Source organism: Trichechus manatus, unplaced genomic scaffold (genome assembly GCF_000243295.1).
Source record: "Trichechus manatus latirostris isolate Lorelei unplaced genomic scaffold, TriManLat1.0 scaffold00062, whole genome shotgun sequence".
NCBI lineage: Eukaryota > Metazoa > Chordata > Mammalia > Sirenia > Trichechidae > Trichechus > Trichechus manatus.
In genome coordinates, this window is record NW_004443998.1 from 8,488,800 (window position 1) to 8,509,639 (window position 20,840).

General features: G+C 40.3%; 1 protein-coding gene across 1 annotated transcript in view; it reads right to left on the reverse strand.

The window, feature by feature from the left end:
* Nucleotides 1-2,990: 2,990 nt before the first annotated feature.
* Nucleotides 2,991-20,840, reverse strand: part of MED12L (mediator complex subunit 12L) — a 359,000-nt gene continuing 341,150 nt past the window's right edge. The window contains 4 exon segments of the mRNA XM_023733846.1: nucleotides 2,991-3,472; nucleotides 5,352-5,581; nucleotides 7,258-7,347; nucleotides 18,053-18,113. Coding sequence (XP_023589614.1) covers nucleotides 3,211-3,472; nucleotides 5,352-5,581; nucleotides 7,258-7,347; nucleotides 18,053-18,113 — 643 coding nt within the window. The 3' untranslated portion in view covers nucleotides 2,991-3,210.

The following is a 20,840-nucleotide window of genomic DNA, read 5'->3' on the forward strand; positions in this document are numbered from 1 at the left end:
AACCCACAAGTTTGCTTCTAAAACACCAGGCCTCACCAAAGGCTGCTGGGACTGCATTGCCTGGAGACCAAGCGTCTGACCCTGGGGCTGTGAGGACTGCTGGGGCTGTGCGGGCTGCTGGGGCTGGGGGGGCTGCTGGGGCTGCTGCATCTGCAAAGAAAGAGAAAGGATTACACATGGAAAAGTAGGGGTTTAATATCATTTCCCAATCTCATATACATATACATCTTATCAAATTATTTTGTTGCAGCAAAAATAAGATATGGCTGCCCCCTTCATCTCTACCTTGTCAAACGTTGCTCATCCTTCACGAGCCAAACAAAAATCTGCTCCTCCCTGAAGCCTGCTCAGGAGCCCCAAGGAGCTCCTCCTTCGGCAGTCCCCGCCCTCGGAATTTGTCATACACTATTCGGGACATCCTTTGTACTTACTGCTTTAACTCCTTTATGCCATTTGCCTTTCCACATATTTCATCCTATCGTACACTATCAGGCTAGGCAAGGACTGATCAGGGCTTATCTTTCCATCCCCTATGACATCTGGATGGAGCCCTGGTGGCAAAGTGGTTAAGCGCTCAGGCTGCTAACCAAAAGGTCAGCAGTTCGAGTCCATCAGCCACTCCTTAGAAACCCTACGGGGCAGTTCTACTCTGTCCTATAGGGTCGCTAGGAGTCAGAATCGACTCTGCTGGCACATAACAACAACGTGACATCTGGATGAACTCTTGAAGCTGAGACTGGATACCTTTTTTCCTACAGGAAGATGCAGACTGGACCCTACGAGACGCGCTGACATCAATTCTCAGCGTAAAATCAGAAACTGTGCCAGTGACGAAGCTGGCTCACATACATAGCTCCTGGAAAACACTTTCAAGTCACCGAATAAACACAGACTAGAAATCCACCAGGTGGGACACGCAAAAAGAGGAAAATACTAGTAGGTAGCTTTTTTTCAATGACCTTTAAATTTTCCTCCACCCAAACACTTCTCTATGCCAGAACAGCATCCCCAAGATGACAGCTCCAGCCTTTTTTCATCCTTTGCATTTTCCAGCACACGGTCCCCCAAATTATCCGGCTTCTTTAGAGCAAGATAATAACCAGTTATGGTCGTGCAGCTTTTCTCAGTAAGTAGAAATGCTCAGGGATGTGGAATCTTAGCAGAGGTCTGGGCGGGGGTCACTCCCAACATGAACAGTGCCAGCTGGACAGAGTGACTGCAACATGAAGTCACCTCTCCGTGTGGCTCTCTGAACTCTTCCAAGAAAAATCAACCTAACTTCACAATGATGACTTTTTTCCTTTACGGGGGTAGCCAGTCATCATAAAAGGAATGAGTAATTCTGATCCAGAGACAAGTCACTTTTTCTTTAACTATCTCCAGAAAATATGATGGTGATGAAAAAAAATTACCAGGAAGACATATTATGTTAATTGTGATAAAAAGCATATATTTATCCAACAAGAAAAGATCTTCCAAATTTGCCTGGAAAAGCATCAATGTAAGATAGGGAGTAATAAGTAAACAAATAATGTATTAATTTTCCTCAGTCGTTTGGAAGTCAGAAACTCTAATAAAACAGAGGAAAATGTAAGGTCAGGCCCACAATGTTCTGAGGCATATCCTCAAAACTTGGGAAAAAATGATTTAAAAATATATCACTATGGATGTGAATCATAATCCAAATTTAACAGTCACACTGCCAAAGTAGTACTTCCCTTACATTTTCTAATTTAATCTTCATTATACATTTGAGAGGTAGGTCCCATAATTATTCCCCTTTTACTAGTGACAAAACGGAGGATCAGAGGGGTTTATTACCATCTTAAGGATGACATGTATACAATGAATGGGATTGGGAACCTGTGGGCACACCTCCACACGCTCCCCCAACTCCAACCAATTCCCCTATTTTATCAATTCTTTGATGCAACTTTTTTTTTCAGATTTTAACAGCTCAAAAATTGGGATGCAACTCATAGCCTCTCAGAATTAATGGCATCTTATGGTTGAGAGGCCCAGTCTACAGAGGATTTGTTCTGGCTTCTGCCTGTCACTTGGAGATACTACCAACCAGAACTTTCTGGATCACCCTGAACAGAGACCTCACACCCACTTGAGCTTGTGGTTCCTATTCCCAGAGGAGTTTTTCTTCCCTCCATTCAGTGTCAAGTTGAGACAGGCACGTGTCTTTGCTGTCTTTTTCTGCACGGCAGGTTTATTTCTCATTGACCTCACACTGACAGTACAGTCCTCTGTGGCCCCGCTCTGTGCAGGGGCATCCTAACAGACTCTATTTGGGGACATTTCTTGTTTTCTCCCCTCTCTTTCTTTGGGGTACATAAAATAAGTGAATCTCAAGTTGGATCGCTGATAAAACTAGGCTACTGGTAAGGTTGGAGCCTGCTGTACAATCTCAGGAGCCCTGATGACTCAGCAGTTGAGAGCTTGGCTGCCAAAAAGGTCACTGGTTCGAATCCACCAGCCGCTCCCTGGAAACCCTATGGGGCAGCTCTACTGTGTCCTACAGGGTTGCTATGAGTCAGAATTGACTCAACAGCAACAGGGCTTTTTTTTTTTTTTTTTTTTTTTGGTACAGTCTCATCAGAAAATCTCTAATCCAGTAACAAATCAAGCTTGTTAGTAATGAAGACAAACGGAACAATTAAACATAATGGCATAAACATCTTAAACAAGGAAGTCGGAAGCAAGAATTTGTGAAGGAGAGAACACTTTAACTAGGAGATTCAAATAATTACATCCAAAAAAGGGCGACTGCTTCTCTGGATTCTAACAGAGCCAAGGTTACATATCCCTTTGACATAGTCTACCCATATTTCCCTATTTCACCGCTTAATCAGACTAGAGGTGTTACAGAAACTTTTTCTGGATTATCAACCCCTCTAAGAATCTGATGAAAGCTCTGGAAAATTCTTTTTTTTTTTTTTTTAAGCACAGATACAAAATTCCTCATTCAACTGCAAGGCCCTAGTTAAAAAGTGACTATGTAAACTAGGTTTATGCTAATGGAGATGAAGGCATCCACCCGCCCTCTCAAATTTCTCTGTCAGGACAAAGATGATCTGCAAAACACACTCTCCAGACCATGAGCTGGCAGCTACACAGAGAAAGGAAGACTCTTGCTGGCTTAGAACTAAACTGCAGGAGTTTAGCATCTAGTGTCAGATACACAGCGCTCCCTGGACCTTGCTAAATTAACATCTGAGCATCTTCTGCTTCCTGTGACTGCTGTGTATTTGCACGGTCTGTGACGGAGGGCCCATCCCGCGCTGCCCTCAACTTCCTGGCCCGTACCTGGAGGAGTCTCTGCTGCTGTCGAACTTGTGGCTGTCTAGGCCTCATTGGGTCCTGAGGCAGTGGGACCGAGGGGAGGTTTGGATGTGCAGAAGTCAGCACAGCATCGATTCCCCCGCTCACCAGAGGGCTCTGCTGTAGGGTCTGATGATTCAGTCTGGCAAAACATAATGCAGCTTAATGCCCAAGAACACGGCCAAGTTCTTATCAGTGCCATTAGCACGTTACAATCATTCACAAAGAAACAATCTGTGTTCCATAATCACTCCTGCAATTCAAATGCGATAAAGGCCAGCGGTTAAAATATCTAGACGCCCAGGGACAGATGTGATCACTTGACAAAGAGAAAGAACATATGGGCAAGCACGCTTACCATTTAAATTAAAGGTGCAATCACGTAAAAATTACTTTTTTAAAATATTTGTCATCATTTTTAATAAGAAGTGACATTAATCAAGCATTTACTCTGGGACAGGCACTGTGCTAATGGTCTGAAACATGTTATTTCATTTATTCCCACAACAGCCCTTTGGGGTCGGCAGTTTTCGTATGCCTACTTTAAAAATGAGAAAACAAAGAACTAGAGAAATAACTGATCCAAAATTACTCAGACAGTGAATGGCACAGGTGGGATGTGACCCTAGTCCTTTTGGACTCTGGAGTTGAAGTACTCAAGCAATGTGCTATGCTGCCACATATTATAAAAATAATGAATATAATGCATGCTTTCCAAATTAATTTATTTTCCCAAATGTGCTACCATGGACCTTTTCATTCAAACAGTCCTTACTTGGAGTTGACACGTAGCCACGGATGGTATTACATGGGAGCTATGCTGCTATCCATCATTATGCGAAAGCTGGCGTGAAACTTAACTCTTCTAGGCCAGCATACCCAACAGAACTGTCTGCAGTGATTGAAATGTTCTATATCTGCACAGACCAATAAGGTGGACAATGGCCACGAGGACTGGCTACATAATTTACGGGGCCCAGTGCAAAATGAAAACGCAGGGCTCATTGACCCAAATTGAGTACACATTTCAAGACAGTGACAGGAGGGCATTAAACCCATCGTGTTGTGGTTGTGGTTGTTATTAGGTGCTGTTGAGTCAATTTCGACTCATAGTGACCCCATGTGACAGAGTAGAACAGCTTCTAGGCAGAAAGACCTGGATCGCCTGGTCTTTTGCCATTGGGTGGGTTTGAACTGCCAACCTTTCAGTTACCGCCACCAGGGCTCCTTAGCGAATCACGAGGACTTCTAGCACAAGGCCCTGTGCGATCTCACAGGTCACGTGTCTAGGAAGCTGGCCCTGCTGGTGGTATGTACCTACTGTATACTTGAAATGTGGTGAATGTGACTGAGGAACTCAATTTTTTATTTTAATTAGTTTGAGTTTAATTTAAATAGCCACGTGGGGCTGGTGGCTACTGTAAGGGACAATGCAGTTATAGACTACGTCTAAGGGATCTGATTAAAACAAGATCATAAAAGAGTGTATCATGATCCTCTTTTGCCAAACACTTCCGAGGTAGAAAAGGTAGAAACTAAGATACGACAAAATTCATATGAGCACTGTGGGCAATTAGTATTGCAATTTTATTAGCCATCATAAACTTTATGGCTCCGATCAACATGTTCTAGTAAGGCACTGCTGACAATAATCAATGCCTTATTAGATATCCATCGACAATTTTACATCTTAGAGATTTTTAGCCAAAAAATCTTTTTTTAATAAAAGAGAGCAGAAAAAACCCTGGCGCCAACACAGCAGGAGCTTCTAAACATATCAGACCCACACCTTGGAAGTGCGAGTCCAAACTACCGGGGTCTTGAATGAAACACACAAGATGGGTCATGGCTCATCACGAACCTCTACCTCAATGCTACCCAAGGTGATATGACAGAATGGAAATTATATGCAAATATCAAACTCATAAAAATAATTATACAGCACCATGCCTGAGAAGAAACATAACAAACGTTAGAATGTGAGCGTTTAATATAGCAATCGTTATTTCTACATGTGTCACCTCTGAGAGCTGGTCAAGGACTGCAGGTATGGCGCCGCCTGCTGCTGGACATAGCCACTGGGTGGCTGCTGCATCTGTCTGAGTCTCTCCATGAGCGCAGGGCTGGAGTGTGCTGCTGGGTAGGTTCTGGAGTTATAGCCGGGAGAGAGGACCACACTGCCAGCCTGCTGCTGTGGCATCTGCTGCAAGGGCATCTGTGTTCCGTACATCGTATAACCCTGGGGCATGGTCTGCAGGCAGGCACAAGGGAAGAAGTCAAAGTCTGGGTTTACCAGCCCAGCTCTACTATCACTAAGATATACAGGACAAAAACAAACCCAGTACGACCCCTTGAAGTTCACTGTTTCCAAATGACCTCACGACTCACAAACAAAGGAGGTCTACTCTGGAGGGCTTGTGTGGCTCAACGGGAATGGCAGTCGAAAGGCGGGAGACTAGCCAGAAAGCTCTCTAAACGAATGGGGTGGATAATGATTCACCAGAAACTCCAACTGAAGACATGAGTCCCTCGCTTGGTCAAGCTGCTTCTGAAATCAGCTGCTTGTATTTGACAGAAAGAAGGGCATGTTTCTGTACAGAAATAGGCAGGGAAGCATCATCCCTTTAGTGAACCAATGACATCAATGTTAAACAGGTGCCAAGCACTGTTCACGTAATTTCCAACATTAGTCAGAAAAGCTACCTGTGCCCAGTGTACACTAAAATAATGGAATACACACTCCCAAAATGTGACTACACCGCTCTGAATCTGATGACGGTGTCTTTCGTATTTAACCAGTTACAAAAAACTATGAGTACCCTAACTAGGGTGTACAGGTTCAACCGGTGATGGGTCAATACTCTCTAGTCCTGGCTGAGCCATAGTCAGTTTCAGTTCTCTACCAATAATCTGAGCACTTTCTATATTCAGTGTTAATATACAAATGCCTATGTCTCTAAATCTTGACACCTAATGTAAATGAAAAACCCGAGGTTCTGCTAGATCACCGCCTGTCACTTACAGAACAAGAGCGTTGACTAAAGAAGAAGAACGTTATTCTTCAAATCCCAAAAGCACCCCATTTTAAGGCAGTCTAATGATGGCTCTAATTGGGAAGACCGGGTTACAGCCATGTATATTGAATTTCCAGCAGGCAAATGAATGGATCTGGGATGATGGGCTCAATGCCTGGGCAGGCTAATCTCATGTTTCCTTTCAGCTGTGGACACAGTTTGAACTATAGGCTCCTACCAGCAGTCTTGCCCAACGCCTTTGGCATTATGAGAGGGATAGGGTAAGAGAATAAGGGGTGCACCTGTAACAAAATTATCAGAAAACACTACTCCAGATTCACGGTGCATTAAGGCAAGTATATAATTTGTTAAGCATCTGCTGTGTATCTGGCACAGTGCTAGCTCCTTACGTAGGATATCTTAAATCCTCACAACCTTCAATTCTATTTTACAGAGAAGGAAAGAAAGGCTCAGAGACCGAGTAATTTGAACAGGGTTACACGGGCAGAAAGTTATCATGAGCTGTACCCAGGTCTAATACCAAGTCCCCTCACCTTCTTGTTCTACCATCGTTCCTCTTTAAAGCTATCTCTGAACATAACAATCTCAAGTATGAATTATCCACTTATTATTGACATAAAGTAAGTATGCTGGGACTGTCAAACATTTCAACATCCACCATCACCATTAATACAGAGGTTTCAATTTATTTAAGTTTTTAGTTCAAGAATTTCCTAAAATGTTTCATAGTCTTTAAATTCACCAACCCTGAGACTTGTTCAACAACCACCGGTAGTGCTTTTCTGGAGTATCAGTTCTAGATCCTATAAAGGAGTTGATATCCTATTTACTTGATTTCTCTCTTCAGAAAAAGAGCAGAGAAATCCTGGTCGTGTCTATGAAGCATAGGTACCTGTGCTTGCTGCAGCCCTGGATACTGAGGCAGCTGAGGCGAGGGCCGTGCTTGTGCAGCAAAGAGAGCTGCCTGGTCCCCTGGCTGGCCCTGGAAAACAAAGCCAACACAAACTCTTCATCATAACAGCAAGAGCTTCACTGGAGCTCCTGGACAATAATCCCAATAACCCACCATGTCAAGTCTCGTTACATGAACACAGAACTTGAAGATTTTCCAGCTGCGCTAACTACCATCCGTCAATTAACTACTATTCATCAATTTCCTTTTTTCTTTCCAGGATGACTATATATGCCCTCAGTGATAACACAGACATAAATACACGCCAAAGGAATCAATGATTTGCTCTGAGGCAGCTTCCCAGTATGCTCAGGGTTATAAATGACCCTTTGCCCTGAAAGGCGTCAATCTGTAAGTGTGAAATCTGACACAACAGGGCTGTAACCCCTGGGGCCATAAAGGAAGTGAACATGTATCATATACAAATGGTATATAAAAATTTTATGACTTTTTAATGACATTTTTTCAAAGTGACCTAAAAACAGCCAATTTAGCCATGTTTTCTAGGGATGAATTTGGTACCTTCTATGACTCTACTCGTAAGGAGCCTTGGCGGCACAGTGGTTAAGTGCTCGGCTGCTAACCGAAAGGTGGGTAATTCAAACCCACCAGCTGCTCTGTGGAAGAAAGATACGGCAGTCTGCTTTCGTAAAGATTACAGCCTTAGAAACCCTACGGGGCAGTTCTGCTCTGTGCTACAGGGTCTCTGTGAGTCGGAATCGACTCGACAGCAATGAGTTTGGTTTTTGGTACGACTCTACTTATCAATTAGAAAATAGTCAATAATAATGTGTAAGTTAATAGCAAATTACAATATCATTAAAACAAACCAACATCTGCTCACCAATCTTATTTTACTACATGTTTTGACCTTGGGAAAATAAATCTATTCGCTAAGAACAGCTGTATGTGTGTTTGCTTTGGTGGCAGAAGGTAGCTTGCAGTAATGATCATGGACAGGCCCTGCTTCCTAGCATCCCTAGGTTTCTTCAAGTAACTACAAAGAATGAGGCTTATTCTGGGATTATTTTACTATTTTTACAACAGGCATCCTCATTAAAAAGAGATGCTAAATTATAGTTATACCAAACCATTTTAAATGTGTTTGGACAGCAGTGTAGGTATTTCTAGCAGGGAGATGGGATAAACCAGCTTTAGAGGGAGAGCATCAACAATGATTAGCACTGATGACATGCCAGGCACTGGGCTTCTTGTTCTTATTCTTTTTTTCTCACAGGAACTCTATCGGAGAGGGAAGTCATCCCATCGTCTTCAGATGAAAAAAAGCCAGCCTTCAAAGAGCTCAACAAACTTCCTGAGTTGACCCAACGAGGCCTGGCGGAGCCGTGATCTGAAATCACATGAGTCTGACTCAAAGCCCAGGCTCTTTCCATTATTACAAGATGCCTCCATGTGTGAGATTAAGATGACAATACTTAAATGTTTATTTGGTGCTTATTCTTTAGGAAGACACAGCCTCTTAAAATTACCCCAGTAAGAAACTGAGAAGTGAATCTCTATGAAGACTTATTAATGAAATATTGGCAAACATTGAAACCAAATATATACATAGGATGGTGAAGTCTTCTCTCTGAGTCCCACATGAAATCATTTGGAGGCATTTATGAAACTTAAGACTCTCCTAAGGTGACTAACGGAGCCCTGGTGGCGCAGTGGTTAAGAGCTCGGCTGCTAACCAAAAAGTCAGCAGTTCAAATCCACCAGTCACTCCTTGGAAACCCTATGGGGCAGTTCTGCTCTGTCCTATAGGATCACTATGAGTTGGAATCGACTCAATGGCAATGAGTTTGGGGTTTTTTGTTTTTTTTTGGGAAGGTGACTATCTACTCGATACATAGATCAACCATTAATTTCTCAGAGTACCTTACTATGGGGCCTGTACATTAACAGCTTCGACGAGAACCTAACTTTCCAGAATAGGGTGTGGTGAAGATACCCTCAGCCATTAGCTGATGACTCCATTAAGTCCAACTGTATCTCCAACTCTTCATTTAATTGTTTGAGAACCTTGTGAAGCAAACTATGCTATGGGAGGAAAAACTAGAGCACTAATAAGGTAAACATCTGAGGTACTGGGAAATAGTCTTCTATGGACATTCATCATCTGAGATCATGACGATGTAAGAAATATGAATTCAAAACTATTTTTCTGCATAAAAATTTAAAAACTACCAATCAAAGAGAAAGCACTGTAACTTTAAAAGAAGCATGGAGAAATAAAAAATTTTCCAAATACAATTTTGAACATCTCAAATTTACGCACTCCCAATCATTGACGTCTAAAGGTATGCATTAAGTTCCTTCCTGCCCAGTTTTTCCCAACTCAATACTTAAGCCCACTGCCATCGAGTTGATTCCGACTCATAGTGACCCTATGGGGCACAGTAGAACTGCTCCAATAGGGTTTCGAAGGCTATAAATCTTTACAGAAGAAGACTGTCAAATGGTTCTCCCGCGAAGCAGCTGCTGGGTTCTAACCGCTGACCTTTCAGTTAGCAGCAGAGCACTTTAACTACTGCACCACCAGGGCTCCATCAATACTTAAGAACAGTAAGTAACTAAATATGCATCAACCTCCTTGAGGAATCATAAACTTCTCAAGTTAGTTAGCACTGTCTTCTGTGGTCATACACTGTCCTGAATGGAAAATACCCGTCTCTCCCACCAGGTTGGAATGGCCTCTTATTTTTCTTGGTTTTTCCCACATTTATGCCAGGAACACATTATTTCAATTTGAAATAGTTCAATTTGCTGAGGAAAGGATGAGTGACTAAGCACAGTTCTTCACAACTTGAAAAAGTTTATAAATGCTAAAAGAGAACCATGATATAGGGAGAAATGAGGAAACTATTAAGACTGAGGATTAGTACAAATGTTTAATGTTGGTGGAGGGTTTTGCTTTATCAAGATATGCATTAAACTAGGGACTATACAATATACCATCTAAGCTGGGACACTTTTGAGAGAGAAAGAAAGTCTATTAATAAGGAGGCCAGAACAACAGGGGCAAACTGGGGCTGTGTGGAGCAAATTAGGACATACGGTCTCCTTTGTTATAGATAACACACTTATCTATTATTTTATGAAACCTTTCTAAGTTTTATTTATTTTTAGTCAGTTCTTAGCACAATGTCAGGAGGGACCAGTCCCTGGAGAAGGACATTATGCTTGGTAAAGCAGAAGGTCAGTGAAAAAGACAAAGACCCTCAACAAGATGGACTGACACAGTGGCTGCAACAATGGTCTCAAACACAGCAACGACTGTGAAGATGGCGCAGGACTGGGCAGTGTTTCATTCTGCTGTACGCAGGGTCGCTATGAGTTGGAACCGACTCGATGGCACCTAACAACAACAGAAGTCTGGCATATAGCAAGTGTTCAATAAATATCCGTTGACAAAAACTAAGATTTAATTTAGTTTACCTGTTAACCAAGAGATTCACAGGTAAATTAGAATTTATATTTTCAGCATAAGTATCTTTACCAAGTGCTTTCCAAATGTCCCATACTTTTTAGCACTGCTTTTGTTTTGAAACTCAATTTTTAAGTTAATTTGCCATCTATCATTCTACTAATTTCTGCTTTCTGCCTGCCTGCAGTAGTACTTGGAAAGCAGCATTATTCCCCCTCCGGATTTATTTTGGAGCCCTGGTGGCACAGTCGTTAAATGCTTGGCTGCTAATCAAAAGTGGCAGTTCAAATCCACCAGCTGCTCTGTGGGAGAAAGATGTGGCACTCTGCTTCTGCAAAGATTACAACTTTGGAAACTCTATGGGGCAGTTCTACTCTGCCCTATAGGGTTGCTATGAGTTGGAATCGACTCGACAGCAACGGGTTTGGTTAATTTTGATTTATTCTGTTTAACTGAAACAATCAGAGGCAACAATAATCTCATATTTTTATGAATGAAAGAATAGTCCTGGAGCATGGTTTTTGACAAAGTATTTGTGTCAAGCCAGGTATCATATAACTTGGAGAGAAAATAAGATGTGTCTGTGCCCCTGCTCAAGCTATTGTGGCTCAGGTACCTAACTTGCATATTATTAAGGGAACAAGCCACAGTTGACTGAGAAATTCTGATAACATCAGCTTATTACTACCTGATCTAAATTCCTACACAGGCTTTCTTTTGTTCATTTTCATGCACTTTGCTCTCGGTTTGCTTCTGTAAAACCCGTTGCCATCGAGTCGACTCCGACTCAGAGCAACCCTACAGGACAGGGTAGAACTGCCCCATAGGGTTTTCAAGGAGCCGCTAGTGGATTCCAACTGCCAACCTTTTGGTTAGCAGCCAAGCTCAAGAGCTACATAAACCCGTTATTTGCTAAAATTTCCACCTTCTAAAAACTTCTGAAGAAGCTGTGCTGTTCAATATTGGCTCATCCTCCTAGCCTCCATGAGAATAATTCTCTTACTGCTTTGTTTTTCATTGGACAGGAGAAATATCTGAAGTCAAAGAGATGCTGCCTCTAAGATCTTTTGCATAATGTGAAAATAATGCATCTAGTAAGTTAAAAAATTTTGGTAAATCATCCATAATTTTCATTCTCCTTGGTCCTGTTCTCTCCTCCATTAGCAACTGCTCCCTCGCTCACTTGACCAAATGTGAGTTCTCTTTTCAAAAGACACTCGGTCATGCCTTCAGTCAGCAAACAGCAGTACAATGGACATCGGTATTTTAAAATCTGGAGTTCTTTACCCACTGAATTGACTAGTAATGAATTTTTCAAATCCTCAGTAATCTATTTTCAGTAGTATTGAAGGGTCGTAAGTAGAGAAACAGAGCCCAGGTGGCACAGCGGTTAAGAGCTCGGCTGCTAACCAAAAGGTCGGCAGTTCGAATCCACCAGCTGCTCCTCGGAAACCCTATGGGGTAGTTCTACTCTGCCCTATAGCATCACTATGAGTTGGAATCAACTCGATGGCAGTAAGTTTAGCTTGGGTAGGAAGTAGAGAAACAAGCTGGATCTGGAAAATCAGTCCGGTTTTATGATTTTGTTTCTGAAAACAGAGATTTAGGAAAAATAATAAAAATCCACAGAATGAAAACCAGTGGGTAATGTTGTCATGGTCACCTATCAGAAAGGGCTTTACTTATGGCTGCCCACTTGGGACTGAGTCATGGTGCCCAAGGCTAACCAGCACATGGCATGAACCAGAAGCTACGGTCATCGCATCTTACTGGGTCTACTCTGACTGCAGACAGTAGAGACACAGAGAACTCTGTAATTTAAGAGGTCCTGTTAACTAGCTACTGTTGATACTTTTAGAAAGCTTTTACTGCAAATATAATTTAGTTGGAAACCAATTAACAGTAACGTTAACTGCTGGAACACACTGACTCACACAATAATGAACCTTTACAATGTAGTCTAATAACATGCCCATAAATGTTGACTATACTGAGTATATACATTCATTAGATTCCTAATAACCATGGAGAATATTAAATAAAAGGTATATATACATTTCCGTTAATTTGAATGAAATAGAAACCATAGAACCTTCTTTTGACTATAAATACTTGATAAAATATTTTGCTTATAACTATTTTTTAGAAGTAAAATCAATGACTAATGCAAATACTTTTCTATCTGAACTACATTATCATCTGAACCATAAATGCCCTACAGCAAACATAAGCTGTCTCCAAACTCTTCTTAAACTTGACAAAGTTCAAGTTTTTAAATGCTCACTGTACACCATAAAATGCCAAGAAAAACTGATATAAAAATTGAGTCTCGTCAGAAGTTTAAAGCTTTCTTTTGTTGAAATAATTGATGGAGAAACTACCTATGTAACAAGTATTTAATAATCAACCTAAATACTTCAAAAAGTTGAACACGCAATTAAGAATATTTTCAACAACATACAGAAAAATGTTACCCATTAAATTGGCAGTGAAACAAGTTGACTTACATTCACATCTGAGATGTGTGCTCTTTTTTATTCTAATGCTTCTTGGATTTATGTTGTGGGTTGGCTACCTGATACAGACACCTATAAGTAATTTAACGCAAAACATGCATTCTTAGCTAGCCCAGGCAAAGCAGTAGAGGTGAAGTCTTATGACATGCATGCACAAGACCTATGCTCAAAAAAATATCTTCTCCATACCAGAAAGAAAATAGGGATGAGGCGTTCTGTCGCGTATTTGGGAATAGCCAGCGAGTGGGATGTGATGAGAAGGGTATGTTTCATAGCAACAGTGTTCATTATCTTGCGTTTGGCCTATGAATTAGCATGCCATGCGTTCCTCTACTAATGATGTAAATTACCACAGGAAGAAGCAAGAGCTCAGGAATAGACGGAGTCAAAATTAGTACAGAGATGAAGGTGCACGAACTGGTCTATGCTCCCGAGCCCAGGCCTGGAATGTCTATTGGTTTCCATACCATACACATATGATGACAAACATGAGGCGATCAAAGGGGAAAAAAAAAAATTCAGAAACAAATTCCATTAAACAGGACATGGTCAACGCATTCATGATTCCGCGTCACAGCCCCGAACGTAAACCAAGTGTGTAGGGTGAAATGAAGAATATAATTATTACCAGCTATACAAGAGCAACCCGCTTCTCATTTGGATGTTCAAAGGGTAATGCTATAAAAGTTTACTTAAAAAAAAAAAAGAAAGAAAAGGAATGACAGCAGGGGTGTTACCATTATGTTGTCAAAGTCTTCCAGAAGGGAGACAGCAGTGTTACAGAAGTCCTACAGAAAGGGGACAGCAAGAAAATGGCAGACAATACAGATAAGATTTTTTAGCCTAATCGTGTCGGTAGCCAAAATACACACGAAATATTTCATTTTAAAATAATGCTTTGGGGAGTCAAGACTTGAAAACCCAGGCCCTACAGAAGTTTTATTAATTCACATGCCAGACAACTTCACTATTGACTAGAGCACTGATAGGTGATCTGGTAACATTCATAGAATAATATACCACAAAACCCGGAGGTGAAATGACGACGTAAAGGACGTAGGGGAGATATTCAGACACAGATATCCTTCCGCACCTCAGGAAGGTCAGGTCCCAGTGTGGGCAGCAGGGAGTCTGAGTCCTACCCCGCCTATAGCCAGTGGGAGCTGGGGACATTCCGCAGACATTAGGTGGACAGTCAGCTTCTCCTGTTACTGGAGGGTATGATTAGGTGGCTCCATCCCAAGTAAAAGCATGTGAAAATAGAGCATCAGGTGAACCACACACTCAATGAAACAACAGACAACAAATACGTGGAGCACCATCATCGTTGACATATTAACAGGGAGTCTGTTTAGAAAAAGGCAACTGAATGCTTAGGAAAAAACGGTTATTTCTCAGGTAAAGGAGTCCCTTGTTGAATCACTTTTAGAAACAGACTTAAACGAATACATTGTCTATGATGTTGAAAGTTCTCTGCTCATGGAATTTTGGGGATAGAGATGAGGCAAAGGACTCTCCAGCTTAATAGAAAAAGTATTTGACTGTATTAAGGACTGGAAATTACAGGAGGAATTTCTCGAGCAAATACTATCTATCTTTACCATTTTAGGGGTAGCGACATAATTCACTGAATCTGTATATTGATCTTTAGATTCAATAACCACCCTTGTATCAGTGGTCCACTTCCGTATGCCCCCACCACAGTCTTCTGCCTTCTCTCATAAAAACCAAGCTGTGTACACTGTCTTCAGGCTCATTACTAATGCCTACTCCTGATTTCAGCAAATGATATCAGCACCTTTCTCATCACTCAAATAACCACGAAAATACTAGAGATTAAGGAGAAGCAAAGCACCCACTTTCCTGGTGAGGTTTTCTACCCCAGGAACAAAGGGACAGGGTGAAGGACCTATTTACTAGTTCGGTGGTTCTCCCCTCCTAGATTCACCTTTGTCACTGGAGATTTAAAAAAAGTGACATTTAAAAAATATGTACATGATTTACACTGAGTAAATGCTTTAAAAAATAATAGTAAAAACTCAGGATTTGTTTCCATAAGACAATTTTGCCTATCTTTAACAAATAAGAAAATGATTTTGAAATACATTCAAATTGTATGACCAGAAAATTTATAGTAGGGAAAACCTGAAGAGCTAGAAAAGTTACAAAAAGATGCCTAAACTCACGGGTAATCAAGGAACTGCAAATTAAAACGTCCTACGATAAGACCATTTTACCTCCTCCGATTGGGAAAAATAAGATCTGATAATATGGAGGTTGTTAAAGATATGGAGAAAGGAAAATGCTTGTTTACTGCTGATGGGAATCACCACCACTTTGGAAATTTAAATCAGCTTTTCCACTTCAGGTACATAACCTAGAAACCCTCCCACATGTGCAGAAGGTCTGTGCAAGAATGTTTACTGCAGGATTGCTGACAAAAGAAAAAATTGGAAATAATTCAAATGAACGCCAACAGAAGAACGGACAAACAATATGGTAACATCCGTAACCAAACAGCATACGGCAGGAAAAAGATGAGTGAATAAAACTACGTAACTACACGCGTGCACCACAATGGATAAAATCCAAAATTCGCAACAGTAACGACAACAAAAAAGCAGGTTGCAAAAGTATGCATGAAGTGTGATGCCATTTACATAAAAATTTAAATCATAATACTGTATAATGCTGATGTCAATCGACGCAAAAACATAAAAGTAAAATTATGAAAACATTCTTAAGAATAAAAACCACTAAATTCATGATAATGATTACATCTTTATCAGGAAGGGAGGGAAATGAAAGGATACACACAGAGTCTCATCCACATCTGTAATGGCTTAGTTTTTAAAAATGATCTAATGCAAATATGGCAGAGCATTATTATTTAATAATGCTAGGCGGTAAGTACGTTAGTGTCTGTTATATTATTTTCTAATCTTGTCTGTGTGTTTGCAACGTACCACTGAAGAATGAGTGGGAAGGAGGATGAAAGGAAGGAAGCAGATATTCCAAGGTGATACCATATCCCTAGGGTAGAAGGCCTCAGGAGTCAATCATTAAACATAGATTGGTTGCTCGACTCAAACAGGCCTCATCAATCCCAAGAGGCAGGTTTCCATGAAGTCACAGATGCACTTTCACTGACAACTCTGGGACGCTCTAATCCAGTCTTCGTCCCACATTAAGTTACCTAATTTCTTCATTTGGAACACAATGATGAGACCAGCTACACAGTTAATAACCTAAGCTCCTTACAGGTTACTATTACCAGAACTGGGCACATCATTTCTGTCCTTTGTCAGAAATCTTCCTTTTTACTGCCACGAAAATCTTTAGTTTGTGGATAATTGCTTTTTTTCAAATTTGTCTGTCTCAATCAAGTTAAGCTAGACATGTATTTTCTCTTTCTTTGGACTCCAGTAAAAGAATCTGGCTGGTACTGATTATTACAAAGAATGACAAACTAATTTTGTACAGTGGAAGGCAGAAAAATCAGGATAAAACTGTACTATAAATAAGGCATAAAGTAAAGCACTTTTCCTGGGTCAAAATTTAAGATTCCTGCCCAAAGTTCCTTCCCTAGACGGTTGATATGGTGGGGTGGGGAAAGGAGGTCCTGCAGTCAGAAGAATATTGAGTATAAGGAAGAGGTAACTGGAAAACAAATGAAGCAGCATGTTGTATTATTATAACCAATATTCTGTATTTTATGATCGCTCTCATAAAATATGAATATGTAGAAAATAAAATACAGTGATACTTTTAACACTGAAATTGAAATTCGTCCCTCTAATGTTTCTATCACAGGATTTAGACAAGTAAAAGACATGCTGTTCTAGGGATCAAAATGACTCTGAGGAAAAGTAAATTGTTACTCCTTTTTATTAGTCTGTTCTATGTGACAGCCACTGAGCAAATGAGAATTCAACTCATCTTATTAAGTACAATTAATATGATTATATAACTAAAGCATTTGCCCTGCTTTTATTCACTTTTAATCCTCAACATATTTAAGAAAATAAGTATCATTTTTATGGGACAGAGATTTCCTTTGAAATAAGAAAACCATAAAAACAGTACTAACAACACAGCAGTAATAAGAAGAAGTATGGCAGCTAATGTTAATTGAGCACTTACTATCAGCCAGCCGCTGTTCTAAGACTCTTGCAGGTATTAAATCATTAATCTCACAACAACCCTATAAAGTAAGGATTACCTCCATTTAATAGATGAGGCTCTGCAGCAAAAAGAGGCAAGGCCACCTCTACACTGAGTCTAAAGAAGGGACTTGTGGATAAGGAAGAGTGAGCAACCACTCTTTACTTCCCTGGATGAAGACTGTAATGAAGAAGAATAAAACAAGTTTTCTTGCCAAAACATTATTATACGTGTCCATATGCACAAAAGCTATCAGGAAACACGCTCAATTACAACCATATTACATCAAATACTTTGATTCAAAATATTTAACATGAACCAATGCTATTTAGCATCTGTTTCGTAGGCACTAAAACAAGGTCTGAACAGACCCTGAGGAATTACAGGATGGTTCATAAGAGAAAGTTCCATGAGCCATTGAGCCTGCTATTTGGTCTCTGCAGTGGAACAAGAGGCTTATTTTATAAAGGTATTCTAGTCTGCATTATGCATCATCTAAGGCTAGATGGTTTCTACATATGTTAACTTCTGTCCATTAGATACGAACAGGCCAGAGAGGACGCTATAAAGATCTGAGACGCCTCTGAAATCCAGGAAGTTATGTCTTCCCTGTTCTACCTACATTTTCAAAACAACCCGAGCAGCGGTCACTGCAGTGGTCCAGTTTCTGGAAGCACTCACAGCTAGGAGACAGGTTTGTGGATAAAAATGAGGTTGCTGGAGTTCAGGATAGTTTAGCTATAGTCCAGGAAGCCAGGGGAAAGGACACTCTGGGCTTCTGGAAACAGGTGCTCAGGTCATGCATTCACTTATGGGATCAGCATCTCATACAGCTCTACTGTGTGCTTAGTAGATGAAAGGATGACACAAAATACCCTAAAGTCCAATGCCTGACCTCATAAGAAAAGGGAGAAACTAGCAGCTTACTGGACACCTGGCCGAGGAAGAGGTCACATCCAAGGCCTGGATAAACTAATCCAGCTTTTGTAAGCATCTGCTGAAACTCAAAGTTCTCAAAAGTTAAGAGAAATGGAAAGTCTCCAACAATTTTGTTACATTTAAGAAAATGGACTGCTGGAGTAGGAAATTGCTAGGATAAGAAGAAAAATTATATCTATTTAATTTTCTCGACAAGAAGCAAAGAAAAAAAGATAAAGAAAGAAAAAATTGCAAGTTTTTAAGTAGTTAGAATCACATCGTGTACAGGTACTGAAACTGAGAAAATGTTCTTGTTAAAATCAGAATCAGTATTTCTACATCATTTCTGATCATAAAGGACAGAGGTCAGTACGTATTCGGAAAATAACTAATTGCACCCAGTATCAAGTTAAAATAATTTATCAATATCACTTACATTCCGTAGAATTATTCCATGTACTTTATTACAGATTTTTAAGAATTATTACAAGCAGGATTTGTTTGTTGCCATAGTACCCCATTTAGCTAGATCCCAGGTATACTGACAGCTCATGCATGATTTATTGAGAGAGAGGAAAGGAGATAACATTTGTTCAGAACCAGCTAGGTGCAGGAACTGGACCAGATGCTTGACACGCAAACCTCCTTCACTCTGTGTCAGATCACTGTACCCTGTGATTGTGTGATGTATGCACTTATCTTCCCTACAAGGGCACTATTTTTCATTGTTAGGAAGTTGGGCTTTACTATTTGAAGAAGGCATTTCTGACTTTAAAAAACAAACAAAAAATTCAACACGTGGCGGAGCTGGCACAAAAGAAATCAGTAAGAACAAGAATGAACGTTAATTCTTCCCATCTGTGCAAATGGCACATCTATGAGTGGTATAACAGAATGGAGTCAGGTGTTTTCAGTGGTGGGCAGGTGTGGGAGTAATGGGGACCTTACACATTTTAGGTTATAATCCTGCCTTCTCCTAATATGCTAGCATATTTTTTATTACAAGTAGGTAATTCTATTAAATTCCTTTTTTGTGATATTTGCTTTGGGGGAAATTGGCATGGCTTGTATCAGAAAATGAAACATTTGGGGACAGGCATGTTCATCTGTAAATGCCCAGTTGCCCTTTCCCCAACTCTAGGAACTATTTACAGTAACTAAAAACTGAATTTAGCAGTAACCACTTGAAAGGGACTATTAATAAGACAAATCACACCTTGTGATAAAAAAGTAGACATGAAAAAATAAATTAACTTCTAGAAAGGCTAATGTTACTTAGGCTTCATCACTTTCAAAGGTAGCTGATTCATTCTCTTGGGATAGTTTCTCAACTCTGTAAATTTTTTGATTTATCTCAATAAGGATGTGAACTCTTTATTTTTGTTCACGCCAATAAAAGCTAAAATCCATCAAGGTTTTAAATGGCCCCAAACAGACTATTTAAGCAAAATCAATGATTTTTGAGAAAAAAAATATTTTATTCAAATTCTCATCATTCATGTCTAAGCAGCAGCTCAGGCCCATCTTGCCTAACACGGAGGGGCTAGAACAGTCGTTAGAGGTCAGAGAAGGTCAGACAAGCACGTGGTGACCGTCATTTGTATTCTCGCGCAGTTCAACTGCTTCCCTCCCTCCTGTCCTTATAATTCAATTTTTGAAAAAACACAATTTTCAAGAATGCATGACTAACCTTCCCACCCTCCAAAAATCACTCTGTGGCCTGAATGCAGAAATGCTATAAGTTCTACAATGGAGATATGCCTGGAGAGCAATCCAAAATACAAAGGGTATTTTAAAAGGCATTAGAATCTCTTGTCGGCTGCAAAGCTTTGGGGTCTCTCTTAGAGCAGGACACTCTTGTAGCTTGGCTATGTCCATCGGAGGATCATGAAGTACTTACCTCATACTGTGGTTGTGGGGTTGAAGTACGCTAGAAGTGCTTACAACTGCTTTGGCATATAGTAAGTGCTCTGTTAATGTCAGCTATTATTACTGTTACCATCAAAATGGTGCGTTGCCATTTTAGAAAAACTGAAGAATACACAAAGATATAAATAAACTAGAAAAAGCAGGCACAAATCTCACCTCCCTCTTTTTTATTTTAATGTGTATGGATAGATTCATGAATTTCAAGGGTCTATGTTAGTTTTTGTGGGACTTCCAAGGTTGTTTTGTTAAACATGATCACTGCCATCTAAAAGGTTAAACATAACTGGGTTATGGAGCATAAAAGCAGAAACAACAAAAGGCAAGAATTAAATCGAATGGATCAACAGACTGACTGCTATCCGTAACTTATTCATTATCTGCTATAGGCCTTATTAAAAATACACTAAAAATAAAGTCTGCGCAGGACACTGTAAGAGAAAACCTAAGACACATCAGGGGCTTCGGCGACACCACCTCAAAGCAATAAACATAAAAATAATATATGAAAGCAGAGCTAAAAAGAGTATAGAATATGGTAGTAATTATAATAGGGAATGTGTACT